At 53.2% G+C, this 26,462-nt stretch overlaps 8 protein-coding genes across 8 annotated transcripts; 5 read left to right on the top strand and 3 right to left on the bottom strand.

Annotated features, from left to right (window-relative positions):
• Positions 1-461: 461 nt before the first annotated feature.
• On the bottom strand, positions 462-1,401 carry N0V96_011581 (uncharacterized protein; the record flags this gene model as incomplete). Its single annotated transcript, XM_065759320.1, has 2 exons — positions 462-1,062; positions 1,184-1,401. The coding sequence occupies 2 exons, from the start codon at positions 1,399-1,401 to the stop codon at positions 462-464; spliced, it is 819 nt and encodes a 272-aa protein (XP_065612042.1).
• A 730-nt stretch (positions 1,402-2,131) lies between these two features.
• Positions 2,132-2,786, top strand: N0V96_011580 (uncharacterized protein; the record flags this gene model as incomplete). Its single annotated transcript, XM_065759319.1, has 3 exons — positions 2,132-2,353; positions 2,509-2,534; positions 2,621-2,786. 3 exons carry the CDS (start codon positions 2,132-2,134, stop codon positions 2,784-2,786), a joined length of 414 nt encoding a protein of 137 aa, XP_065612041.1.
• Positions 2,787-2,975: 189 nt separating this feature from the next.
• N0V96_011579 (uncharacterized protein) lies at positions 2,976-3,468 on the bottom strand (the record flags this gene model as incomplete). The annotated part of the gene is made up of 2 exons (XM_065759318.1): positions 2,976-3,096; positions 3,269-3,468. The coding sequence occupies 2 exons, from the start codon at positions 3,466-3,468 to the stop codon at positions 2,976-2,978; spliced, it is 321 nt and encodes a 106-aa protein (XP_065612040.1).
• A 4,169-nt stretch (positions 3,469-7,637) lies between these two features.
• N0V96_011578 (uncharacterized protein) lies at positions 7,638-8,771 on the top strand (the record flags this gene model as incomplete). Its single annotated transcript, XM_053193600.2, has 1 exon — positions 7,638-8,771. One exon carries the CDS (start codon positions 7,638-7,640, stop codon positions 8,769-8,771), a length of 1,134 nt encoding a protein of 377 aa, XP_053048918.2.
• Positions 8,772-13,865: 5,094 nt separating this feature from the next.
• N0V96_011577 (uncharacterized protein) lies at positions 13,866-15,767 on the top strand (the record flags this gene model as incomplete). The annotated part of the gene is made up of 3 exons (XM_053193599.1): positions 13,866-14,103; positions 14,161-14,644; positions 14,702-15,767. The coding sequence occupies 3 exons, from the start codon at positions 13,866-13,868 to the stop codon at positions 15,765-15,767; spliced, it is 1,788 nt and encodes a 595-aa protein (XP_053048917.1).
• Positions 15,768-18,777: 3,010 nt separating this feature from the next.
• Positions 18,778-20,114, top strand: N0V96_011576 (uncharacterized protein; the record flags this gene model as incomplete). The annotated part of the gene is made up of 2 exons (XM_065759317.1): positions 18,778-18,785; positions 19,232-20,114. The coding sequence occupies 2 exons, from the start codon at positions 18,778-18,780 to the stop codon at positions 20,112-20,114; spliced, it is 891 nt and encodes a 296-aa protein (XP_065612039.1).
• Positions 20,115-20,796: 682 nt separating this feature from the next.
• Positions 20,797-22,464, top strand: N0V96_011575 (uncharacterized protein; the record flags this gene model as incomplete). The annotated part of the gene is made up of 3 exons (XM_053193597.2): positions 20,797-20,836; positions 20,887-21,561; positions 21,626-22,464. The coding sequence occupies 3 exons, from the start codon at positions 20,797-20,799 to the stop codon at positions 22,462-22,464; spliced, it is 1,554 nt and encodes a 517-aa protein (XP_053048915.1).
• A 182-nt stretch (positions 22,465-22,646) lies between these two features.
• Positions 22,647-23,486, bottom strand: N0V96_011574 (uncharacterized protein; the record flags this gene model as incomplete). The annotated part of the gene is made up of 1 exon (XM_053193596.2): positions 22,647-23,486. One exon carries the CDS (start codon positions 23,484-23,486, stop codon positions 22,647-22,649), a length of 840 nt encoding a protein of 279 aa, XP_053048914.2.
• Positions 23,487-26,462: the final 2,976 nt, after the last annotated feature.

The raw sequence follows: 26,462 nt of genomic DNA, 5'->3' as shown, positions 1-26,462 counted from the left end.
GACTCTGGACAAGCAACACCTCACAGGCTCACAACAGTCTTGAGCTGGACGGATCGAGAGAAAGATATACCATCGGGGCAGGGGAGTAAGGAAAGATTTGGGCCAAGCTTGGGTTTCTTTCTTCTCAAGTGAACATGGACCTTTGGTTCTGCGCGACGGGACTCGGAACTATTTCCTGAGATGGAATGGGATGAGCCCGGACGACGTGAGACGCTTGCTTTTCGTTTTCTCTCTACGGTCCTCGTGGGAATTCTTTACAGATAAGGCAAACACGCACAAATTCGCAGTCGTTTGGTCGGCGCTGGCTGGAAAGTCGGCACGATGATGATGATGGCGGCTGATAGGACAGGAATTATGGTTAGCACAGGAATAGGCACAATACAGATTGATGCCCAACATTTACCCCCGCCACGTTTACAGTGCCAAGTGATTGATTAAAACTAACATGTCCCCTCTTTAGTCTATGCTTTGTTGCCCGACTTGAACGATTCCGCCATCTTGTCAAACATCTTTTTCCTATCCGTCTCGACATGGGCAAAATTCTTTGCCGGCCCAACGATGATTTCATCCTCCTCCCCCTTCTCGAGCGCGGCCCACGTCTCGTCGGTGAATTCGTCCAGTGGCATACCAAAGTTGGCCTGGCCCGCCGTGACCAGGTCCGGCTGCTGGGAGTGCAGCTCCGTCTGCACCGCGGGCGGGACGACCTCGACGACGCGGATGTGGGCGGAGGACGGGCTCGACTGCAGCTGGGCGCGGAGGGACCAGGCGAGGGAGTGGAGGGCCGATTTGGTGGCGCAGTAGTTTGGGCAGCGGGGGATCGGGACGAGGGCTAGGCCTGAGGAGACGAGGACTATGGATGCCGTTGTTTGGGAAGTGCTGGTGTTGAGAGATTGGAGATGTGGGAGGAAGTGGGTGATGAGGTGGATTGGGGCGAGATAGTTTGTTGTTAACTCTGCTGAGACGGAGGGGAGGGAGATTGTGGAGGGGGAAGTGAAGTCTATGCTGCGTTGGATGCCTGCGTTGAGGATGATTGTATCTAGGGTTGGGTGGGTTGATGTTATTCTGGGAGGTTTGTTAGTCTTGGTATGCTGATCATATGTAAGATGCCGTAATACGGCTGTCTTCGATATGCCCCGGTGACACTACCCTGCCGGTCACTCTGGAGATGGGGGTCTGCACTCACTTCTCGACCCACGCCGGCAGGGCCTTGAGGTCGGCGATATCAAACGGCTCGGCGGCGACTTTATCGGCGCCGTGGGCGGAGACGAGGTCGTCGAGGCGGTCCTTGCGGCGGCCGACGGCGATGACAAAGGTGCCGTTTGCGATTAGGCGCTTGGCGAGGGCGAGGCCTATGCCGGATGTCGCGCCTGTGATGAGGGCTGTTTTGGAGGGGAAGGGCATTGTGGTTGTGGTGGTTGTGTGTGCGCTTCTGTGGTTGACGTCTTGGAGGGCTGGTGAGTTGTGAGGCTAACTATATTGTCGCGAGATTGGGAGGTGTATTGGGCATTCAATCCCTCTAATCGAAATGATAGTGAACGTCGAGCTCGTTGCGGGGTGGTGGTTGTTGTGAGGGTGTATGAGGTGTGAGGGTCATTGTGACGTTCCCCCCGCTTCCACAATCGCGGATCCGGTGGGGCCGGAGGATATGAGCGGGGGTGCAGTCGGCTTTCTTTGAGCGATGATACTTGGGACGATGTGACGTCGATAAAGGAGGTTCCGTGGAGGCGGATATCAGTGGGGGTTGTTTGATATTTCGGAGATCGGGCGATGGGGTCTTTGCTTTCTCCATCTGATGTTGTTGCTGAAGGCTTTTGTCGATCGGACGGTCGCTAATGGAACTGAATGACTTGTGTAGGCGAGCGTCGTTGAGGTATACCTCCGCTATATTGAACCGCTATTTGCTCATATTGGTGTATTCATTTTGGCAGATATGTAGAGAGGAGATGAATGGCACTATGGTAAAGACTGTGGCCTGTTGTGTAGGTTGATTAGATTCTTTTGAGCAAGATGAGTGACTGGGCGAGTGGGTGCAACGAATGAAGAACGACGACGGCAAGCCGAGTTGTTCTACCACAACTATTGCTCTGAGCTACGTCACATGGAGCATCTGAAAACTGTTACAATTCTTCACATGGAGTCACCGGAGAGAACAGACGAGCAATGGTGGGCGGACTGGGATGACATGATGGCCAGCTGTTACTTCCGTGACAACCCTGTCGCCTTCTACACGCGGATTCTTTACCCCAAGTACCCGCCTTACGAGACCAACCCGGAAAACTACCTGAAAGTTGAGCGAGCCCACCGAAGAAAGCTGGTGGCAGAGCATCCTGACTGGTACGAGCAGGGCTATGAGGTATTCGACTCGGACGACGACGTCTACGGACCAAATCACTTTCGCTAAGGCTACGGCCGTCGTGGCACGGGCTACATCACGCCTCCTTGATCGTCTATCGAATCTGGGAAGTCAGGGTTGTATGGCGCGCGAAGACATCGGGAAGTTGAGTATAGCGGCACTGGATCAAGTTGCAGAGTAGGTTAGTGGTTGGCGATGGTCAAGCAGGTCGACGAAGAAAGGAGGATCGTAATGAGGTAGATACCAAAGACATCAAAGAGGACTTAGGTCATACGTAGAAGTTTGGGAACTAGAGAAGACTCAGTATAGCGGTCTTGAGGCATTTGAGGCGAGTCTATTTCTTGAGGGCATCGTGAACGCGGAGATGGGCTTGGACTTCAGTCCACAAGGCTTCTTGGCAGAATTTTCGGACGACTTTGAGGATGTTACTTAGGCCGGGTATAGTGTCGATTATGGCGTAGTTGTTACTTTCTTCGATTTTTAGGGGAATAAATATTAGTGGAAACCCGACAAAGACTAAACAAGATGCCTTTCTCAATTTTGTAAAATCAACGTTAATCTCTTCTCAAAAGCTGAGAGCCTGACAGAGTTTTCGAACATGATTTCCAAGACTCATCTACATCTAGAAGTACGCGCTGACCAAGTAAGAGTCGAAGCCTTTTCGCGTGGCCTTGGCATCAACGGAGGGGTCGCGACCTTGGTACCACCAGGTCATCTCAATCGCTGGACAATAGAACTCGTCTCTTATTCACCTATGAATATTCTTAAACTTCTCACAAGGGCACAGAGCTGGGGTTTTATCATCGAGTCCTAGACCATCGTCGGCAACATTTACCGCCCGCCTAACCCATCTTGCCTTCTCCGTACTGAACATTTTTGTTTTGACAAAATCACGTACGACGAGAAAATCCCAACATAGCCAAGACCCTCATGAAAGAGGTCTTGGAATCGTAGTTGCTGGTAGGCATACCAAGTTCCCGCTTAGCGGCATCGATGAGCGTCAGCGCGTTCTGGCGCTGCATCTTCTCGACGTCATTGAACTTTTTCGCGGTGTCTAGTTCCTCGTTGAGACGTTGAATTTCCTTGGCTAATTTCTTCATCTCCTCCATCTGCATCAGCACATATTTCTGGGCACGATCAACGTAACCGTCGTATTCCTTTGGATGTTCACATGTTAGCCAGTGCACTCTACACAACTTTGATTTCCACAGGCGGGACTTGGAGGAGGCCTAAGCTTCAGGTTACCGCTTGGAGTTCTTTAAGTTGATCTTCAAGATCCCGTATATCCCCTGCCCAGGACTGGCCCTTCCAAAGGGCTTCACCAGGCTCGGGGTCACGCCATGGCGTAGATGACATTGAATATGCGGCAGACGGTTCAGACGAGACCACCATGATTTGATGACCATCTTCGGAGCATGACGACTGCTCAGATTTGTCTAGCATTGTCTCTTTCCGGTTGGCTGCCTAGAAGTTGAAGGTTACTTGGAGATTGGGGCGTAAATTATTGTAAAATCCTCAGCTAGGCAGAATGGAGAGAAGAGATTTGGAGCGTCAGTTGGAATTCCGCGAGAGCTATGTGATAGTCGAGCCTCTTCAGCATCGATTGGTAAATTATGTTTAACCCGGTGAGTTACCGTCTACTTACTTATATTGGAAGAAGTACTTGTCGACACGTTGTGTTAGAAAGACTTGTTTTGAGCATGAGCTGTCCAGAAGCTTCAAACATTCACGCCTAGCAACATTACACTTCTAGAAAGTCGGCATGGACTCGTTACTTAGCCTCTATATACTTGGGATCTCAAATTCAGTGTTAAATTCCCATAAAGAGTTTTCTTGACAAACATGAAGCTCTTACTAACTAAGAGGGTTCGCATGAAACTGTATTCTCAATAAAAGATTACTAGGAGACTGTTACTAGTACACTCTTGACTTCTCGATTTTCTTTCTTCTCATTATATCGGTAGATCAGGTAGTTGCAAGACAAATTGAAGGCCCAAATTCCAAAAGGGATGTCAATGGCCGAAGCCGTTTAGAAATCTGCAAACTTATGTGCAGGCATATTTTCGTTCTTTTACCTTGCCTCTCTTCTATGGGCTGGCAACCACCCTGTGCTGCAACATCTCATACTTTCCTCGTATTCGAATGGAATACGTAGAGAGCCCTAGGACCAGAGCTTTGTGAATTGTACTGATTAATGTGGTCATATCTCGCGAGGAGATGTAAGATAGTGTACCACAGAACCAGCACTTACGAATCAAGCCTCAGCATTCGCTACAAAGTGGCTGGAGAAGGCTCAGCGTCATTTGGATCACTCTTTCACCAGTCCATTTCCACATGAAGAATAGCTTCAGTGCTAGATCTAGATTTCTGAAGAACCCCCTCAGAACTTCTGGTACGTTTCAATCACAACTCGCACAAAGCGATTCATCGTTAGTCAACCATAGGAAAGTTCCGTTGCTGAAGCCGTGATGGATGTGAGAGTCTGGAACATTTCCAGACGCGCACGTGCCCCCTACTGTAAGGTCCAGATGCCCAGGACAGGGGCGGACCAGGGGAAACTTGGCGCCGTTTGTTGCCCTGAAACTCCTGCAGCCACCACTCAATTTCCCTTTTGCTCCCGTCGAATGACGCTACGCGACGCCACTATTTCCCCAAAGTTCCATCCTCGATTGATTATCGCCAAGACGGAGAGATGGGGGCGAGGCGCTCTTGGCTCTGCTCCGAGCGTTACTCGGAAATAGAAACCGACTTCACGCCCACAACACGATCAAGAGCCCTCTGCAATCCGTCTGTCTGCTGTCATACCGGAACGCAGTTCGCGCCATGGTGCCAGTTGTTCGAGGGGGGCGATTCGGCGTGCAGCAAGACCTTCGACGACATCTAAGAGGGCGAGGGTTGGAGCTGGCGGAGACGAATACCCATGTCGGGCGAGTCGGATGACACTGTCAGTCAGGATGGCATCGCCGTTCAAAAGACTAGTCACCCGAGAGCTCGAGCTCCCTAATGAGGAAGCTCTAGAAGCGGGCAGATATCTTTACCATCACGCAGCTTTCATTACATAGCAGTATCAGAGAATCAACTCTCACGGGCTGGCAACCTCAAGTCGCTTGAGAATGGACGCGGAGGCCAAGAGTGCGTACCATGGTTTTAGTAGCACGATGTTTCATATTTTGATCGTTGAGGCTGTACAGCCACTTTGCGCTTATCGCGGAGGCAAATTATTCAAGTAATGCAATTGAGATCTCAAAGTGCTGGCATTGCTGAGAACTGCATGTGGTATTTCCAGACATGTGACGTGAGGTGTTATTGATTACTTACTTTGTACTACAGTAGCATCATAAAAAGGATGAATCCTCCAATGCCAATTCGTCAACAAGGGGAAATGCCAAGAAGTGATATCTGCCCACTTTTGATATAACTCACAGCTTCCCCATTCATCGACTCATCCACAAAACAAACAGCATTTGCCAACCTTCCAATTCTCGCCATTCCATCGCAGCCAAATTTCGGTTTGTCGCCAGACTCCGCAAGGCCCGTGCAGGATCCTGCAAGGCCGGACGTAGCAAAGGCCGTTGCTCATTACTCTCTCGGATTACCCCCGCATCCCTCAGTAACACGATTTCGCACTTACATGGACCGTTGTCAATGATTCTCCTTGAGGGAGACAACTTTGAACGATATCCTTCGATGTTGAAGCATCTGTCTCGACAAGCCTTTCTCCTCACAATACCATTGCGTGTTTCTGCTGTGCCCTCGGAAGATTTCACTGCTTATTGTCCGGAACGGGCCGTCTGTGAAGCTGGGGCATATGCCGGGTCCCGCGGGTGTAGGTAGGTGCTGTTACTAAGCAACTTGACAACACAACAGCTATTACTTCTTGTCTTCTGCCAACCACCCACGGCACTCATTGTCGACAACTCTGCATATGTCTTCGATCCATCCAGGTACTCGAGATTAAGTTTCTAAGCGCCAGTCGCCTGACCAAAAGAGCATCCTTCCCAGCAAGCGAGCTGCTCGTCAGACGCCAAGAGATAGTAGGGTCGCAGCGCTTGATAGGTTGGATGCGCCGGCAAACCTCTAAGAGGTGGAGAATTGCCGCGCCAAGACACCAGTTGTTCAACGCTTGCCATTCATCTCCCAGTCGTTTCCTCGATACATGGGTTGAGACCACGGTCTCGCACCCGCAACTTGATGTTTCCACGGCCTACCTCCGTCCTCCGCGGGCCCCTCTTGGCCTTCCTAATACGCTCGGGTCTGTAAGCCATCATGCTACCTTCCCGAAGAGAGGGCCGACCGAAAGCCTCGTGGGCGAATAACCAAGTCGCCTGGCCGTCCGGCGCTGTACATCTCCGATGCGGGCGAGCATGTTCCCGTTGGCCTTCCGAATCTGAAGATACAGCCGCTCCGAAGCCGATGATCTGCACCTCATTTAAGCATAATGCAAAACTCAAACAAGCGTGAGAGGCGCTATTTGGCGAGACCCAGTGCCGAGCCAAGAGATCCTGCACCAGACCTCATTGACGAGCAGGCTAACAGCTCCCGTGCTCCACAACGGTTGCCCCAACTTCCCAAGTTGCCCCCAACACGCCCAACCTGATTCCTATCATGAGGATCTTGTACTCCTTCCTATTTAGCTATGCGTATACCATCACATCGCGGGGTAGGCGGTAGTCTCCGAAGGCACCTTGAAGGACTCACCCGACTAACACTGCTAGCACTTCGCGGGGTAGCTTCTTTCTCAAGTGCCTTTTGAGGAAGGCGGCGAAACCTCTGGTGATATCATGGCTGCAGTGACATCGCAGGGCGGATATCTTTTCGAGCGCCTCTTGTGGAACGCCCTGTTGATACCACGGAAACCTGCGGTGACATCGCAGTGCAGATGTCGTCCGAAGTCGCCTAGTGAGGAAGTTCCGCTGATCTCTTGGAAGCCTGCGGTCACATCGCGGGGCCGTTGTCTTCTGGTGTGCCTGTTGAGGAAGGCCCAGCTGGAATCAAGGAAACTTACGATAACATCACAGGCCGGCTTGGAGGCGAATTGGGAAGGAGGAGTTACACGATGGCTGGGGCGATGGAGGACTCCATCTTGAATAGCAAGTTAGCAAACAACAAGACCACGATTCTCGTCACGATCCTTGAGCCAAGACGAGTATATAAGTTTGCATCTTCTCATCCAGTCTGGAAGCTTTTTTGATCAGCACTCTAGACTCATCTGACTCTTCAGCAGCCTCCTAGACTCACCTCACTTCCCATCCACCCCGTTGTCTACCTCTTCAGAACGCCAATCATGGAGCTCACCAAGTTCCTCGGTTTCCTGGCCATGGTCCTGCCCATCGCCTACGGTGCCCCCACCTCGGCCGCGACCAGCCTTCACCCCAAGATCCTGGCCGCCATGAAGCGTGACTTCGGTCTGGATGCCGAGGCTGCCACCAAGCGCGTCGCCTTCGAGCACCGCTCCGCTGATGTCGTCGAGTCTCTCAAGGGCTCTGCTGGCTTCGCCGGTGCCTGGATCTCCGAGGACGGCACCACCCTCAAGGTCGGTGTCACTGACGAGGCCCTTGTCGCCGATGTCACCTCCGCCGGTGCCACCCCCGTCATCCTCGCCAACCCCCTCTCCAAGCTCGAGGAGGCCAAGGCCGCTCTCGATGCTATTGACATCGAGGCTCCCGCCCGCCGCGACGAGGCCTCGGCCTCCTCCGGCATCGCCTCCTACTTCGTCGATGTTGCCGCCAACAAGCTCGTCATCGAGTCCCTTGCCGGCAGCGCCGCTACCGCCGAGTCCCTCGCCAAGGAGGTCGGCCTCGCCGCCGGCGAGTTCGAGGTCCGCACCGTTGAGTCGATGCCCTCCACCTTCGCCACCGTCCTCGGTGGTGACGCCTACCTCATCAACCGTGCCGCTCGCTGCTCCATCGGTTTCTCCGTCACCACCGGTTTCGTCTCCGCCGGTCACTGCGGTAGCGCCGGCGACACCGCCACCACCTCCGCTGGTGCCTCCCTCGGAACCTTCTCCGGCTCCGTCTTCCCCGGCTCTGCCGATATGTCCTACATCCGCACCGTCTCCGGAACCACTCTTCGTGGCTACATTGACGGATACGGACGTGGCGACCTCCCCGTCTCCGGCTCCACCGCCTCCGCTGTCGGTGCCTCCATCTGCCGCTCCGGCTCCACCACCGGTGTCTTCTGCGGTACCGTCGGCGCCCTCGGTGCCACCGTCAACTACTCCGAGGGACGTGTCACCGGTCTTACCCGCACCAGTGTCTGCGCCGAGCCCGGTGACTCTGGTGGTTCTTTCTACTCTGGCGCCCAGGCCCAGGGTGTCACCTCAGGAGGTTCCGGCGACTGCTCTTCCGGCGGTACCACCTACTTCCAGCCGGTCAACGAGATCCTCTCCACCTACGGCCTCACCCTTGTCCGTGCTTAAACAATCAATCATGTCGCGGCCTTTGGTAGCAGCACCTGAGCTGATTTTATTCTTTTGAGTATATTTTGGACCCCTTCTGTATGTAGAGAGATGAGTATGAGGACATGAAAGCATGATGCCTTCCGATAGGAAAAATATATTTACCATCTGCAAGAAACACTTTGCCTTTGAAGCCCCTGTTGTGAACGAGTCACCAGATCATAAGTGGCATGCCTTGGATGTGTGTAAATGTGAAGTTTGCTTGTCACGCCTCCCATGCAGAGTTAATCTCTGACACCCACAGCCACATCTGAGTGGCTGGTCATTCATGTGGCTGGGTTGTAGGTGCTCAAACTCTGTCCGTGAAAGTCAAAACTCTCTCAGCCCTGCTCGTTGAAGATGCGTTGAAGCTTGCAGGATGCAGAAACATTTTGGTCTCCAGATATGTACTGCAAGTATGTATAGCAGGCAGGCAGGAAGTTTCGCCACCGAGTGGCCGGGCGCCATAACGACAAATCAGACCGGTTACTCACCCCCTCGACCCTCGACGACGACAGGTCATGCGACAGCGCCAAAATCACTGTGTTTCTATTCGCTTGTGGCAGCATGAATAAACCTCATTCCTTTGAATTCTAACGTCATGCGAAAGCTAGAGGTAAGGTAGTGCCAGTGCATTGCCATACTCCTCGACGGCTGGCACGGCCCAGCCAGGTCTACCAGACCATGGGCCGACTTGATGTCTCGCCCCAGCTCTCGAGAGACAGGAATGGATGGCATGGCTGAGGTAGGCTTTTTCATTCTCTTCAGTTCAGACGTTGAAGGGTAGATCCTGACGTCAATAGTCCGAACAAAGAGGTTGAGATATTGAGTGATTGCGTCGTTCCAGTCTTGCACTGATTACCGGTTGAGCCAGAGTTGGAGGCAACGGAGAGCCTTCAACGTAGGGTTTTGTTTGACGTACGCTTCGCCATGATAAATCCAGTCGATCGATATGGGGACGTTATTACAACAGCTCTCAGCAGCTTGGGGAGGTGAGGGAAGTGTCCATGATCCGCTTATCTAAGGGTGACTTCTGGCAACGTTGAAGTGACTAGGAAGATACTACTCGATGCATCGAGAGATGCATCAAGATATCTGCGATGGAAATTCTTTTGCCTCTCAGGGTTTCCAGCAACAGCTAAAACAGCTTGGGAGGAGTCTGGCATATCAACACTTCGAGGGCATAGAGACGCCACCGGCCGCCAGTTTAACCAAAGACCCGGAACCAGATAGTCTATTCAGCTGACGAATTCGCGACCGACAGCTGAAACGGCCACGCAATGGATCGATAAAGCACACAGCTTTGCTCGGCACTTGGCTATACCAGCGACCTACGAACCCCGAGAGGACTGCAGCACCAGCCTTGGCTTCCTTGGAGAAACATCAGAAGGAGCACCCAGCCACGGGCCAAGCAAAGAGCCTTCTACCAAGGCCACCATTGGCATTCCTTGTGAGGTGCTCGAGTCCCAAATGTACTGTTCACTGCATGCATCTACGGATCATTGCTGGGATGCAGCCCTTCCGGACCTGCGTACGCATATCCACACATTGGGGAGTTCCTGCAAAGCATCCGACCTCGTCGTTTGCTTCTGCTGCTGAGTGATTATGCAGGAACTCGAACTCTTGCTGGGATTTTCGCCGACACTAAAGCTCGCAGCCGAGCTAAGAAACCTCGAACGCCCTAACAGCCAACAAGGACTCGAACTTCGTCGGTGCGTCTTCGCCTTCGCAGCCCCCCTCTCCTTCCTCTGGAGTCTGCAACCCTCGGCAGGCGGCCACTCGGCCGGGTTTTCTTCCAGTCAACAGACCACTCGTAGGACCTTGCTCTCTAAAAGAGGATCGACGGGGAACCGCGCAGACCTGCCTCTAGCTTTTGCTTGAACACCGTGGATATCTCGGCATCTGGTGGCAGGAGACTCAAGTCGGCTGAGAGGTCTTTGGGGCTGATTTGGCTCAGCCGAAACCTTGGAGGGCTCTTGCAATGTACTGTGTTAACTGTGATACTGATCTTTTTCATGGAAAGTAGAATCAAGCGGAGAGTCTTAAGACCCTGGCAGGACACGACTCGTTCTTCTTTCGAGGTTCTCTATCAACTTCCCCAGGGTGCACGGTTGCCTGCCCGAGAGCCAACGCCGTCGCCTCCCCGAGGTTCTCGATCGATCTAGACTTGGTGTGCAAGAGCACATCTCGTATGAGTGAGGCCGCCAACGGCCTCTTTCTCACAATCTGCTGGACGATAATAGAAGGGCATTCTAGAGATAGAAGTCCAGCCTTGCTCCAGACCCGAGAACTCAAATAGAAGCAGCATGGTTTTGCGCGCCACATTCCGAAATTTGGTATAGATCTGTGTGCTTCTACGGCTGATAGATGATCAAGAAAAGGAATGGAAGCCGCATGCCTTGGCTTGTTTCGATGCTAATCGTACTTGTCAGCCTCTTCCTCAAAATGGTGTAGCTGACCGACCCCGGGCCAGTCTGGGAGGGCCATCGTCCGAACCAGGACACAAACCAGGACACGGATCTCTGCTCGGCAGACCCACAAGATGGGGAAGGGCTTGAAGGGTTACTGTCCGCAGACCGAACTCAGCGGCCGGCTTCGTGGTCCTGTCAAGCTTGACGTCCGACATGGACCCTTGGAAATGGGATGTTGCGACAGAAGTAGAAGGACAGACTGATTGCACCACCAGAGTGACGGTCATTGTTCATCATAAAAACTCGAGTGAGCATGGCTGTACTCTTAACTGGTGCATTTGAAAGATGTTGAGGTAAACAGTCATCCGTAATCATTCGTTAATGGCGTACGGCCAGAGAACGCGTCATCTGAGATAGCGACATCTTTGTTCCATTCGGATGAACCCTAGCCGCTGGTCTTAACGAGCCACTCTGTCGGTGTTACCAGGTTCATGTGCCTCGCCGAAGAGGGCATATTCCACAAGAGGGGGCAGGCCGTGATCAGGTCGTCCGGAGTTTCCCTCAAGGCGGCCGCATCATGTACCGGAGCACTCTCTGCGCAGTGGAAAGGCACAGCGTTGTCCTTCCACGCCATGCGTTTCCCCCACTGCAACGGCGAAAGAAGAGAGAAGCTGCGCAAGCTGCTTCGGAAAGGTCTGGGCACGTGGCGACGCGTTCGCCCGTCTAGATTCCCCGTCCAGGTCTACGTTCCTGGCAATCTGGAGAAGCCTGCGGATGTTTCCCGGTTGTTGAAACATCAGGCCATGCCTAATACAACCACGAAGCAAAATCAAAAAAAGATTTGTGGTAACTAAGACGCCTGCAGTCAAGACTTGGCTGTCTTGACTTGGAGGCGTGACTACGTGTGGTGTGTTTCTGGTGACACAGAGGCGCGTCTATGAACGCTTCTTCTTTTCAAGCTCGCCACCACCTCGCGCCCTATCAACGGTTCAGAACCCCTGCTTCATTTGCACAGCACTAAGTGTGTGAGCCTGACTTACGGTGATTATCCGGCGAGTCACCTTGTGGCTGCGGATAGCTCTTTGGCGCTGAATCAATGGCAAGCAGCAGTAGAGAAGCGGATTTGGCAGCACTCTGGACGCCTAGCTACGCCAGATTAGAAGCAATGGGGTAGTTCCAAGGCTTGCCTGCTTGCCCCCTCCCCCATCAAACGGGTAGCCGTAAATAGAGAAGGCGGAACACCGATGCCAGAGTTGTGCATTGTGCATGGACGTTGGGGAAAGGGCTGGAAGTGAGCTTGAGAGAGTCGGGTGTTCCTGAGGTTCAGGAGGAGCGTTATGGTGTGGCGCATTGAGCTTCTCTCGGCTTGAACTATTTTGATGGGCAAAGGCGTCGACGGTGCCTGAGATGTGCTGTTAGCTTTTCCTCGTTGGCGTTGGAGGGGAACTAAGACGGTCCGCGCGCCCGGTCAATTTCAACGACAGCTAGCCAGTTCAAGCCACTTGTCTGGCCATTGTGATCCCGGGGGTATAATCTGAAATTGCAACCGGCATGGTGGCCGGACTGGCTGCATTGGCGTTGCGCCAACCTCGAAAGTCTACCCACCCAAACCAACAGATTCACAGTGGAAGAAATGGGGCCTTTCCCACACAACGGGGAGAAGTTCTTACCCCTGCTTAGCATCTGGTCCCGTTCTGATCTCCTTTGTTACCCGGTACGCTTTCGAGTTGTGCGGGCCGTTGTAGTAAGCCAGGAACCAATACGGGCGTGACGGAGCAGCTTATCGAGAAGATCGACGGCCAGGATATTGTTTTGCTGGGTTCTCGCAGAGCCCAATGCCTTTTTTCCGCGCCCCCCGTCTAATAGTTTCCGCTTTTACTTTTGTTGTTTCTTTTTTCATTCATCTTTTGTTATTCTCGATATGCTGACATCATCCACTTCAGCCGCTTGATCCTCGCCGTTCCTCCACTCTCAAGGTCTAGCTCGTCGCGCGGCGCGCAGGTAAAGAAAACACGGACCCTTCGGCCAGCTGAGTACACCGTTAGCTTTTGCCCAGGAAGTCAAAGAGATTGTGGGAGCAAAGACAGGAGCGACTAGAACCAACCCGCGCTGCATCATGATGGCGACGATGGATTACAACGTGGCTAAGATTGCAGATGGATGTTCATGGCTTTGACCCGGGCTACGCACCTCCCGCGACTAGAACGACAAATGACTCGGCTTGATTGGGTCTGAGGTCTGGTCTGTGAGCCATGAGATTGAGAGCCGGATCAGCGAGCGAGGAACGGCTGGCGTTCTCTCTGATACTGCTACTGCTTGCTGCTGCTGCAATGCAGACGCTGCATACGCTGCACATGCTGCTGCTGCTGCTCATGCTTGTCCTCCGCCTTGAACCTCGACCTCCTTCGATACCTCACACCCCAGTGTAGAGGACCGCGCCACGGCAGACGGCAGATCACCCTTGGCTTGTGCTCCCGGCGGCGGACTAGGCATGGAGAGAGCGAGTGCGTCTCCGTGTCTCTTCCGTATATATCATGATCTTCCCTCCGCCCGTTGAAATCAATCTTTTTTCAGAGGACACCAGCTCATTATCCTTCTGGATCTCAACTAGGATCCTATCCATTCACTTGTTCTAATTTCTTTAGTTCTTACACAGCTGTTCACAATGTCGGTTTTACGCTACATTCTTCCTACCCTGGCATTGGCGCTGGGAGCCATCGCCGATGCGAAGAGCTTCACTTTGGATCTCACTTGGGAGACCGCCTCGCCCGATGGATTCGAGAGGAAGATGATTCTGGTGAACAAGCAGTTCACTGGACCGAGGATTGAGATCACTGAGGGAGATGATGTTACCATCAAGGTCAACAACAACCTGCCCTACGCCACAACTGTCCACTACCACGGTAAGCTGAGACTGATCTCTTGATCCAACATTCGACTGGTGACTAATATGCCTGTAGGTATTGAGCAGTTGAACACCCCCTGGTCCGATGGTGTTCCCGGCCTCACCCAGAAGCCTATCCAGCCCGGCAAGAGCTTCGAGTACAAGTGGAAGGCCACTCAGTATGGTGCTTACTGGTACCACGCCCACTACGAGGGACTCATTGAGGATGGTCTCTACGGAGCCATCACCATCCACCCCGCCGCCTCCCACCAAAAGCCCTTCAGCCAGATCTCCTCCGACAGCGCCGCTATTCACGCCATGGAGCAGGCCGAGAAGAAGGTCGTTCCTCTCCTGCTCGCCGACCACCGCCACATGATCTCCGAGGAAGTTCACGACCTGTCCAAGGCCGCCGACATTCAGTTCTCCTGCTACGACTCCTTCCTGTTCAACGGCAAGGGCAGCGTCATCTGCCGCACCCCCGAGCAGATTGATGCCCTTCTGACACAAGAGCGCAAGGACGTCCTCGCCAACGTTGCTGGTGCCCGCATGACTGACAAGGCGTAAGTCACACCCCCGCGCTGCCTTCCACAAACACGAGTCTCGCTAACACTATCTAGATGCATCCCCGCTGCTGTCATTGCCCGTGGCCAAGGTGATCTGAGCAAGGTTCCTGCCGGAGTCTTTGATGGCTGCCAGCCTAGCGATGGTGGCCTCGAGACTTTCAAGGTCGAGAAGAGCAACTGTGACACTGAGAAGTGGGTTGCCTTTGATCTCGTTGGTGCCTACGGCCTCCACACCGCCATGTTCTCCATCGACAACCACTCCATGTGGGTTTACGCCATGGACGGTGCCTATGTCACTCCCCAGGAAGTTGAGGCTATCCCCGTCGCCAACGGTGACCGCTACTCCGTCCTCGTCAAGTACAAGCAGCAGGGCGACTTCACCATCCGCGCTGCCTCCGTCATCGCCACCCAGATGCTCAGCGGTACCGCTCTCCTCCAGTGGCGTGAGAAGGGACAGCCCGAGCCCACCATCGTCGCCTCTACTCCCTGGGTCGCCGACAACGGCAAGCCAACCTCCAAGGATGTTCGTGTCTTCCGCCAGGCTCTCGCCAAGCCCTTCCCTCCCATCGCCATTCCTCAGACTGCCAGCGTCCTGCACAAGTTTGAGATGCGCAGCGAGGGTGGCTCCTACTTCTGGGCCCTGAACGATAACTTCCTCCTCCCCGCCGACTACGAGAACGACTCTCCCGTCCTCTTCGGCGTCCTCGCCGCCGAGAACGACCCCACCGTCGTCTCCACCAAGAACGGCACCTGGGTCGACATGGTCTTCCAGGCCACGGCCCCGCCCCAACCCCCTCACCCCATCCACAAGCACGGCAACAAGATGTTCCTGCTCGGCTCCGGCACCGGTAACTTCACCTGGAACACCATTGAGGAGGCCGTCGCCGCCAACGGCACCCTCTGGAACTTGGTCGACCCTCCTCGCAGGGACGCATTCGCGACGCCCAACGCCATCAGCCAGCCTACCTGGATGGCTGTCCGGTACCTCGTCGACAACCCGGGTCCCTGGTTGCTTCATTGCCACATCCAGAACCACATGATGGGCGGCATGTCCGTCATCATCCAGGATGGTATCGATGCCTGGCCCGTCACACCGCAGGAGTACGTCAACTACAACTAAAGGACATTGTCATAAAAGTCTGGTCACAAGAGTATACCACAAAACGAGTTCCCAGGGGGTCGGTTAATGGTGTAATGGGAAATCTAGAAGGGGCTTTCATGGCGCGGGGCGGCATTTGATTTGCATGGACGGCTTGTTTTGCTACTCTCTTCTTGCGCGGGGCATTTTTGGACAAAATCTCTTATCCTTCCGGACTGTCATATATTCACCACAGATGCAGTAATCATTGAATCGATAATGAACATTTACACCAATTTTGTGGCCCTATAGTTGACTTCCTGAATGACTGATAAATTGAGACGTTTGCCTACATGGTTTAGCGTGGTGTGAGTGATGCGTATCATTTGCATCTGTACCGGAGTCTGCTCGACAATCCCACGAAAGCTGCCACAACATCATGAGCTCATGTCTTGGTCCAAGTCACAGCTAACATGCTGCGGCGTCATCCACGTAGAGTGTTCTGCTTCACCGTTTGTTTTTGTCCTGCCTGGCATGATGCCGTGTCACCGCGGCAGTACTACCCTAGAGCATCTTCCTCTCACAAAACCACATGCCGCCCTTCCGAGCGCTTGAATAAGTTGAGAGAGGGGGCGAACAAGGCTACCCGGCACGCCTCGTCGCACAGCAGCTGTTGGTCGATCAACGCGTTAGGAGATGCTCTAACTCGTACGTGCGTGATGCACTCATTATACAGTGTGTATGTAATGCGCCTTTGAGGAGTGCCAATCTGACTCATTTCGCGCAAAAAAGCGATTTCGCCTCCTTGCCGCTTCTTCCTTTCGCTCCTCGGGTTCACGTCTCCTATTCTTCGCCCGGTGATGAACCCCGTTGCGCCGTGTTCCAGGACATTAGCATGTCTCGGCTTTGAGCTTAGCGGATCTGACATGTCTCTCGTTTAGATACTGGATAAAATTGGGCACTGAATGACAGCAAGCACCACAAGTTTTCGAGGTTAGGGGCACTTGTACCGGACTCTTTTGTCTAACTTTCTTCTTCAGGTGGGTGAATGGTTCACTAGGTTGGCGGCCGTGGCGCTCTTTGGGGGGCTTCTGGGCTGATAAGAGACATCGCTGTGCGAACGAGAGATCAGGGGCAAACGGGAGAGAAAAGAAAGTGTGGGGGTGGTTGTCTAAGACAGCCAGAATGGACGAGTGACAGGTTGAGTTCTGTGGGATAGAGGTACATGAGATGCTATGCACACTGCACAGCCTCTGCTTGGCTATCATTTGTGTGCTTCTTCTTCTGGCAAAAGAGACAAAATGCGTCTCCAGATCAAATACATGTACAACGAGGGGGGAACGTCTTTTGTGCGATGACGCCGGGGATAAGACGGCAGCGCCTATTGGAGCAGAGCCGTTTGTTGGCGTTCGTATTCGAGAGTTAGAGCCTCACAGATGCTTGGTGCCGAGCCGGCGGCTGTCTTTGGTCACTGGCCCAATAAACGGCCTCCGCCTCTTGGTGTTGGAGCGACCGTAAGCAGTTTTGCTTTCCTGCGAAGTTGTGTTTACTTGGACGACGGGGATTCACCTTAGCCCCATGTGGTGCTGTGTACAAGACGCGGTATCATGTGATATCTGGTTGACGCTTGCAACTGTCGCTGCTGCTGAGCTGATCTCGGCAGAGCGACACGGGCTTGATGGTAGTTTATTGCCGATGAGGCCGGTCGGCTATCTAATCTGGAGATGTAATAGTCTTACATTACATAAGGCTCCCTGCGTTGCCTCGTGGAGAAGTGACGTTGCCTTGTCAACGTTTTGTAATGTTTGATTTGCAGCCTCGTTTAGTAAAAGGGATGGTCTGGCCGAACCAAAGCAGTCTCCCGGTAGATGTTTGGTGGCTCACCTAACAACGAGCACCTCTTTGTTCCCCTTGAGAGCTTGTATGATAATGCAATAATGACATCGTGTGTGCGATCAGTCTAGCCTACGCCCCATCATTTAATGTGACACAAGGCAGTAAGATACTAATGTAGGTTGCAGGCTGCGGCATCCCGCTCCGGCAGGCCCCTTTTGCCGAGCTGCCCGGTCCGAGTGGATCCGTGAACCAGGCAACAAGCCGAGAGTGGGGCTGCTTTCGCTGGGCTCCGGAGGCTGGAGAGTCGTTTGCTTCGGAGAAAGATATGTCCAATGCCTGTCGACTATCGTAATAGCACCTCTGGAAGTTTCTCTCAAGTGAAAGAGCTATGACAGGTGGTATCGGGAGCACAGTTCTTCCCACACGGTGTACGATTCCTGGCTCAGCAATCCACGCGCTCTCCGCAGCCCTCGGGAACCGGTTTCCGTAGTCGCTGATCGGAGCCGACGTTGGCATTACCTACTTGAAAACTAACACGAGTTGCACAGCCATGCACATAGACAATAATTTTTCCGGACGTGATGCGCTACCATGGAACTTGAGTTGAGCACAGATCACATCATCCAAGCCTGCTTCGCCATCTTTGAAACCTACCAGAAGAAGGTTAAGAAGGGTGTTGCTCCCCTTTTCTGCCTTGACTAACAATATGCTACTATGGGTGGGTCGCCAATACCTGGATATTTTCTCCCAAAGTGGCTAGTAAGGACTTTACACAAGCCTCGAGGCTGCTCAATAGGGTATTTTGCAAACAAGAAGTATTAGAAATCTTCCATGCATGGTCGTCCTGGGGTTGCGTCTATGATAGTGATCGTCATCATGTTCTGCAAACAAAGTTACTCTCAAGCAGCCCGACTCTCTACGGTCTTAGCAATTGTAAAGGAATTGATTCAAAGGCTGACAGGGAATTTGGCTTGTCACGTAGCATCCGTAGTGCGGGATCTACGTTGAATCTGTAGAGATTGCTGGACATGAAGATAATGAAGAGTTTAACAGAAATTAGCTCCCGTCGGATGCTCTTTGGATCCGTAGGGCTGAAAAAGCATTCTGCTTGTCTCCATTCGGACCGCGCGCGCGCACGAGTCACCTCACACTGCCGTGCCGGGGCATACCCAGGGATGCGGGGCCTCTTCGGTCCCAGCCGTAGCATCGCGAAGAAATGAATTGGTGAGCGCTGACGTGCTGCGGATTTTGTATCCGTAAAGTCCTTTGCATTTGTAAGTGGTGAAGGGCAACTTGATAGACCAAGAGGGGAGGATATAAGCTTCACAATGTCCGCAGTTAGACAGGAAGAGCTCTAGATACCATCACCAACAACTGACTTTCGTTGACAATACTACAAACTGTCATTACCATGTCCAGACTTCTCACCCTCGTTCTGCCTTTGCTGGCCTTGCCAGTTATCCAAGCTTGCCCGACAAAGTATCATAACGCTACTACGGCCTGCGCCCAGGTGACCGGGAATCAGACCGTCAACTCGTTCCAGCTGTACCCTGAGAATGCAGACTTCGACACCAAGCGCTGTGTGGCCTACTTCAGGCAAGGTTCCCCAAATACATACCAAGAGACCTTCAACATCGACGGAAAAAGTGCCATAAACTAATCCCTAATAGTGTCCTATACAACGCCAGCGTCGCTGCCTGGAACCCTACCACGTCCGAAATCCAGACCATCGAGATCCCAGGCCTGAGCTTCAACCCCGAACTGCACTCTAGCGGCGTCCGCGTCGACCCCCTCGACCGCCTCTCCATCATCATCGACGCCGGCTCCGCCTTCGACACTGGCGGCCAGAACATCACGGGCGACAACATCCTCGTCAAGTACGACCTCACCAAGAAGCAGGTGCTATGGCAGCGCAACCTGACCGAGGTCACTGGTGGCGTGTACGGCGGCTTCCAGGACACGGCTCACGGCCCCGACGGCACCACGTACGCCCTCGGCACGTTCCCCAGCAGCATCATCCGCGTCAGCCCTGACGGCTCCGAGGCCGTCCCGTGGTACCTCAAGTCGCCGGCCAACCACTCCATCCATGGACTCTCCGGACTCGTCTCCTCCCCCGACGGAAAGGCGCTCCTCGTTGCCGATAGCTCGGACGGCCAACTCTACCGGTTCGACACCACCAACGCCACGGCCTCAACACCGGTCCGAGTCCCTCTCACCTCGGCGGACACCATCGGCGCGGCGCTCGACGGCGTTTCGATCCCAGCTCGGTACAACGGAACCGTCATCCTCGTCTCTGACAACGAAAAGGGAACGGTGGTCCTGCACTCGGCCGATGCCAAATGGAAGTCTGCTGCTGTCATCGGAACCGTGCCCAACGCATACTTGGCCGATGGAGGCTCGACTGTGACGACTGTGCAGATTGGTGGCAGCGTCTACTCCGTGACGGAGTACTTTGGGGATGCCAAGGTCGCGGGAACGCTGGCTGGCAACCGAACGCAGTGGCCGCTGGTTGATATCACCGCAAACATCAATGGGTTCCTTGCTGGTCAGTAAGGGAGAAGAAAAACACAGTCCTTACCGAACACGATAGATGCTGCAGCTGTAGTGATTACGATAGACTCATAGATCTCCAAGACGTTGGAAGCGATATGATCAACTTTTATGCAAACTCTTCCATATTTGTAAATATGAATCGAAGCCTTGACACGGCCCTGGCATGCCTGGATATCGTTAGAATGCCTGTCTCATTTAGCCTAGAGCTTGAGTGCGCTCCAGAGGCTTCATGCTTTGGGCAGGCGGTAACTGGTCTAGGATGATGGGAGTGGTGGCTGATATCCGTTCCGGAAGTGAAAGTCAACGTGCATATAACTGCTGACCCAGGAAATTGGTTTGACAGCTCATCACTAGAGTATATCTCTCCACTAATGCTCTGCTGGCAATCCTTCAATCCTCAATCACAATGCTGACCACCACTCTAGGGTTTGCAGGCACCATTATTCGTGCTTACACGAGCAGGGATGGCTCCAATGGGATACGCTAGCTGGACGCCCGTCAGCACTTAACGACAATACAAAAGAGTAGTGCAATCAGGGGGGAATTCCAGCATAAGTTCTTCCTTTGAACGCGAAACCAGATAAGTTGGATACATCCGTTGCCCCAGGGCATTGCAAACTATCATCGCGATCCACGTTGCTTCTCCGACGATCCTCGTGTTCGTGCCAAATATCCGCCAAGGATGGAATCTGCAAGCAAGCGCGTCGCCGTCATCGGCGCAGGTAAAGGGGCCCTCCCTCATCAACGAAGTGAGACGCTAATGAACGCCTAGGGCCTAGCGGTCTCGTCGCTATCAAAGAATGCCTCGCAGCAGGCCTGGAAGTGTTGTGCTTCGAGCGCGCACCAGCGCTCGGCGGGCTCTGGCTATACAACCCGGATCCGAGTGCCGAGACGAGCTCCGGCATGTACCCCGGTGTAATGCTCAACTCCTGCCGGTTGACCACGGGGTATAGTGATTTTCCGATTGATCCGGCACGGTACCCGATTTACTATTCCCACAAGCTGCATCTACGATACTTGAACGAGTACGCGACGCACTTTGCTCTCGAGAAGCACATCCGCTACGAGACGACCGTAGTGGGATGCGCGCCTCGTAAGGAGGGCGGCTGGGAGGTGAGGGTCCGCAGAGGAGGTGAGAAAGATGGCAACGGGGAGGAAGTGCACACGTTTGATGCTCTTATCTGCGGAACTGGCATTATCAGCAAGCCCTTCATCCCTGAATACAAGGGAAGGGAGTATTTCAAGGGTGAAGTGCTACACAGTCGTTCCTATCGCAAGCCGAGCGCCTACGAGGGCAAGAAGGTCATCCTTGTCGGTCTTGGGTCCTCGGCCATCGACGTTGCTTGTGAAGTTGGCCCGCTGGCAAAAGAGCTCACGATCGTCAATCGTCGAGGTGCTTGGGTTTTGCCTCGATTTGTGCTGGGTAAACCCACAGAGGCGTGGGACAGTACGTCTTTCTCTTTCCATATCTCAAACCCGTGATGGGATCCTCTACTGACCCAGTCTCAAAGGCCGTAGCAGTCAGATATGGCTTCCCGCAAGCGTCCAGGAATGGCTCTTCGAGAAGATACTCAACCATGCCCAGGGCAAGATGCCACCGGAGCTTCAGCCAGACCACGGACTCATGGCGCAGAACGCCACCATTCGAAGCGACTTCATCGAGAAGCTACAGACCGGTGTTTTCTCCCTGCGTCGTACTACGATCGCCTCCTTCACCGAGACCGGCGTCATCCTTGAGAATGGAGACTCTCTCGACGCCGACGTCGTCATTCTCGCCACCGGATACCACATCGTCGACCAACCATACCTCCCTCCAGGCGCGCTGGCCAGCAAGGAGGCGCCAGCCCCGCACGTGGACTTGTACAAGTCCATCGTACCGCCCACTTGGAAAGACCTGTATGTCATGGGCCAGACCGAGCAAGCCGGACCCGTGACGCCGGTCTCCGAGGCGCAAGCCCGATACATTGCCGCTGTCATCAAGGGAAGCGTGAAGTTGCCTGGGGAAGAGGAGATGATGCGGGAGATCCGCACGTTGAGGGGTTGGCGGAAGAAGCATATGATCGACTCGGATAGGCACGCCTTGAACGTCGAGTTTGTGAAATACATGGACGGTCTGCTGGCACCGCTGGGGGCGGTACCGACTTTCGGGAAGTTGTTTGGACGCATCTTCACCAGCGGAAAGCCGTTGCGAGCTTGGAGTATCCTTTCGGCTGTTTACTTTGGCATCCCAGCTCCTGCGCAGTGGAGGCTATTTGGTGAAGGAAGTACACCTGTGTTGGCTGAGGAGACGCTGCTCAGGACTGATGTGGACGCAAGTCACTTGAGCGAAGGAGAGAAGTCTTTCTTTTGAGGAGTTTTCTATCTCGGTTTCAGTACCTCTCAAAATCATTCAATGCCCAAGATATCAAGGGGATACCCCCTGGATGAATCATGATTTGTTAGCAGTGCGGCACCTCAAGCGCTAGTCTAGCGTAAGGTATCTGACCATCTTACTATGCTGAACAATACCCGGCAAGTGATCGAGCTTCATAGTCAAATATACACATTTTCAATCTCCTTTAGAGTCCAATCCCACAGCTTGAGTGCGAGGTTGTTATCCTTCGCGAAAGCACTGCCATTGCCAGCGACGCCAACGGGCTCATAGTACTCGCCATTCTCAACCCCATCGGCAGTAGCAGCCCACAGCTGGCTCCTCGGACCCTCCTCCACGTCGACTACGATGAGTGGGACGACCACTTTCTGAAATGCTCTGATGAGCAGGCTACCATCCGTCGACTTTTGCAAGTCGGTCTTGACTGTGCCCGGGTGGATGGACACGGTCGTCCATTGGGGATACCTCTTGGCCATCTCCCGTGCGTACAGCAGGTTGGCGAGCTTGCTCTGTCCGTAGAGAGCATTCGCCGAAAGACTTTTAGTTTGGCCGTTTGGGTGAAAACTGTCGAACTGCAGACCGCCAGAAGGTGGGTACTTATGAGCCACGGAGCTGACGAAGACGACGCGGACGTCGGCTTTTCCGCCGCCAACATCACTTTTGGAAGCTGTCGTGCTCAAGACGGGAACAATAAGCTTGAAGAACAAGGCGTGGCCAACATGATTGGTTCCGAAATGCATCTCGTAGCCTTCCTGCGTCACACTTCCAGCAGGCACGTTCATGACGCCCGCGTTAAGGACGAGGATGTCGAGACGGGATGCCATTGAGAGGAATTTGGTTGCAGCGTTGCGTATAGAGTCAAAGGAAGTGAGATCGAGCTTTAGAAATTTGACAGAGACTGTTGAAGAGGTGCTCTCGATTGCGTTGATGACGGTTTGGGCGTTGGGAGCGCTCCGGGCCGCGATCCAGATCTCAGCTGGGTTGTGTTTTGCGAGGTCCATGGCTGATTGGCGCCCGAGGCCGTTGCTTCCGCCTGTGATGAGGATCACTTTGCCTTGTAGGGATGGGATATCCCGTGAAGGGAGCCAAGATGCGCCTTTGCATGCCATTTCTGGGTGTGGGGGTTGTGGATGAGGTACGCTGGGCAGGACAATGTGCCAATAGAGGGTGATGGAGGGTGAACGTCGTTGACTGAATGTTGTCATCGAGATTAGGTTATGAGATATTCCACGAGAAATTTGGCTTTACATACGTGATCGCGAGAAGTGGTTTCGCTTGGTTCTTCTCTCACTTTCCGAATGATATGCTTTGGGCCATCGGGGATTTGGTGGCAGCACGCAGAGAAGCCCAGACCGAATGTCGGACAGCCAATAGGATGACACGCTTTGCGAGCGGGCAAATCGCAACTCCAAGCTTGACACCGGTAGCGCGAAATAGGCAGAGTAACACCGCCTCATTCTCAAGTTCCTTTTGTTTACTGATTTATACTCCAGCTGTAATAAAGTTGTGGTTTGAAGGGGGGAATGATGCCGAAGAGAGACACCAGCATGAAGAGTGGCCGCTGCCCAGGAGAGATTCAAAGGGCTATGTTGGTCAACTTAAGCCAAGAATTAACTGGAAACTTCAAGATTGACTGGCTAGAACTTGTGTTTGACACTCCTTCCTTGATGTGAAGTAGTATAAATAGTCTCGAATTGCAGCTGCAAGGGACAAAGAAACCGATCGAATGCACATAGATAAAGTAGGCCAAATCAGCATTTTTAGACCGTCAAGTCCAATCCTATTCAAAGCATAGAGCTTCTAGACGTCTAACACAACATGCCTTCACACAATGCATGGGTACTTATTGTCATATGATTACTTCAAGATGTTTTCTCCAGCTAAGGTATTGGCGCAAACGCCCACTTCCGGGCCTTCACGTCGTAGACCTTCTTGAAAGGTCTCATCGTACCGTCTGGGCATCTCATCGTACCTGAGAAAGCCAACTCTCCCAGAGAATCGTCTGGTAATTGCAATCGAACATAAAGCAATCTGCGATCGTTCGGCAATGTCGGTGGAGTTGGTTGTTCCTCGGCGAGGCCTTTGGCATTAAGGAGCTGGTTCCTTAAGCAGACCTTTTCGAAGAAGTCCCCTTCCTCCATTCCCGTTACTTCGGAAGCCACGGGCCCCGCAAGAGTCGCGTCCCACATCCCTTCCTGGTGCAATCCGTCAGAGATGAGCTCGATAGCTTGTCGCCTGGTGCTTGGCTTGCGACATTTCAAGGCGACGTAGTACAGTGGTGGTATAAGACCCATGTCGGCAGTGAAGCTGAACTTGGTTGTACAATGCCCCGACGAGAGATCTGCCGCTATTGTGGGTATTGCTGCGGTAAGCATCTGTTCGGATGACTTCGTCATCATGTCGAAATGCCAGATGAACTTGTTGAAGACGAGTTCATCACCCGGGTGAAGAGATGTCTCCGTGATGATGTGTGCCATCATGTGATAGACAGGTAGGAGACGGAAAGGCAGACGCTCCCGGGCGGATAGATGAGTCCATCTCTTAGCTTTCAGAGAGTTGAACGCGCGCGACCACGATATCAGGTCGTTCCTTAGACATGACTGAATGACAAGCATCTTGAATGCTTGAGACACGTCGGGACTTGTCGTACTCGATAGGCAACATCGTCGTAGCCGCTGAGCCCTGACTAAAAGTTGATCTAGATGATTCCGAGCCTCAATCAGTGACCCGAAAGAGCCGGGGAGCTGTCCTAAGGGACGCAGTCCGTTGGTCTGCCTTTCCTGGCTAAATGGACCTTTCAATGATCTCGCTTGATAGTAGAGTTGTGAGAGTGTGTCAACAAGGCATTCGACCACGGGATCTAATGACTTGTTGCAGCGAGCATCGCCGATGTTGTCTCCCGATCTGAGGTCAGGTATGATGTGACTCAATAAGTTCAAGCCGTGGTTTAGATGGGAATGGCCTGCTTCAAATCTTTTACGCATGTACTCTAAAAATATGTAGAGAATGCAAGAAACCAGAGCCACTTGTGCTGACACGGGATTGTTCAAGGCTAGGCGTTCTTGAAGAAGAACTATTGACTTGTTGTAGTGCTGTAAAGTGCAGCGTTCCTGGACGTCTGAGAAAGAGACAACTCTCCGATTTGGCACGGAGCCGGCGTCGGCCATTTGGTTCTTGTGAACAGAGGCGAGCGCCAGGATTGCATGCATTACGGCCGGCTCTGTCGAGCTTGTCTGTAGAACGATAGTGTCCCAGAAGGCAGAGTCGAATATCCCTGCCAGCTTGGCGATTGTCCGGCGTGAAAACCACTCGTAGAGCCTCTTCTCAGCATCCGACAGCCCCGAAACGGAGGTGCGGATGTTGCGAAGCGAGATAGATGACGCCTGCTGCGACAGAAATGGGGCTGGTCTTTGGTTTCTGGAACCCCAAATGCCATACTCATCGCAGGTCCTGCCTGTCGACAAGCTGGCCGGGTTTCATCACACTTTACTTTCCGAATCCTGATTTTCAGTACCAGTAAGAATACCTTCCCATAATATCACAACATAATGTGGTATGAACGCACCTGTAGGTCCTGCAGCCGGTCTTGACCCGGATAGTTGGGCGGGACTTCGAGTTGTTGGTGGATCTTGGAGGCTGCGGCCGGGATTGAACTCCATCCATTTCGACAGGCCACCAGCGATTCTCTCAAGGGATGAGGGGAGCGGATGAAATCAGCGCCGGATCAATATTGGACTCTGGACTTATTGGGTATTAGATGGTCGATACGGTATGTGCTTTCCCAATAAGAAGAACCACTGAGAGAGTGTTGCAAGCTGTGTTATCACAGCGAGTCTTCAACGTTGCTCGAGACTCGAACGGTGTCGTCGGCTCCGGCCCTCCGGCCCTTCCTCATGATTCGTTGGATCGCAATTCCGTATCTTTCATTTGCTCAAAGAGAAGAAAGTCCGTGCAAAATGGCCTCGAGGGTCGAAATA

This window comes from Colletotrichum fioriniae, assembly GCF_027942845.1.
Source record: "Colletotrichum fioriniae strain IMI 355084 chromosome Unknown scaffold_18, whole genome shotgun sequence".
NCBI classification, from domain to species: Eukaryota; Fungi; Ascomycota; class Sordariomycetes; order Glomerellales; family Glomerellaceae; genus Colletotrichum; species Colletotrichum fioriniae.
The sequence above is the reverse complement of the archived record's forward strand: the minus strand, read 5'-3'. Positions and strand labels throughout refer to the sequence as shown.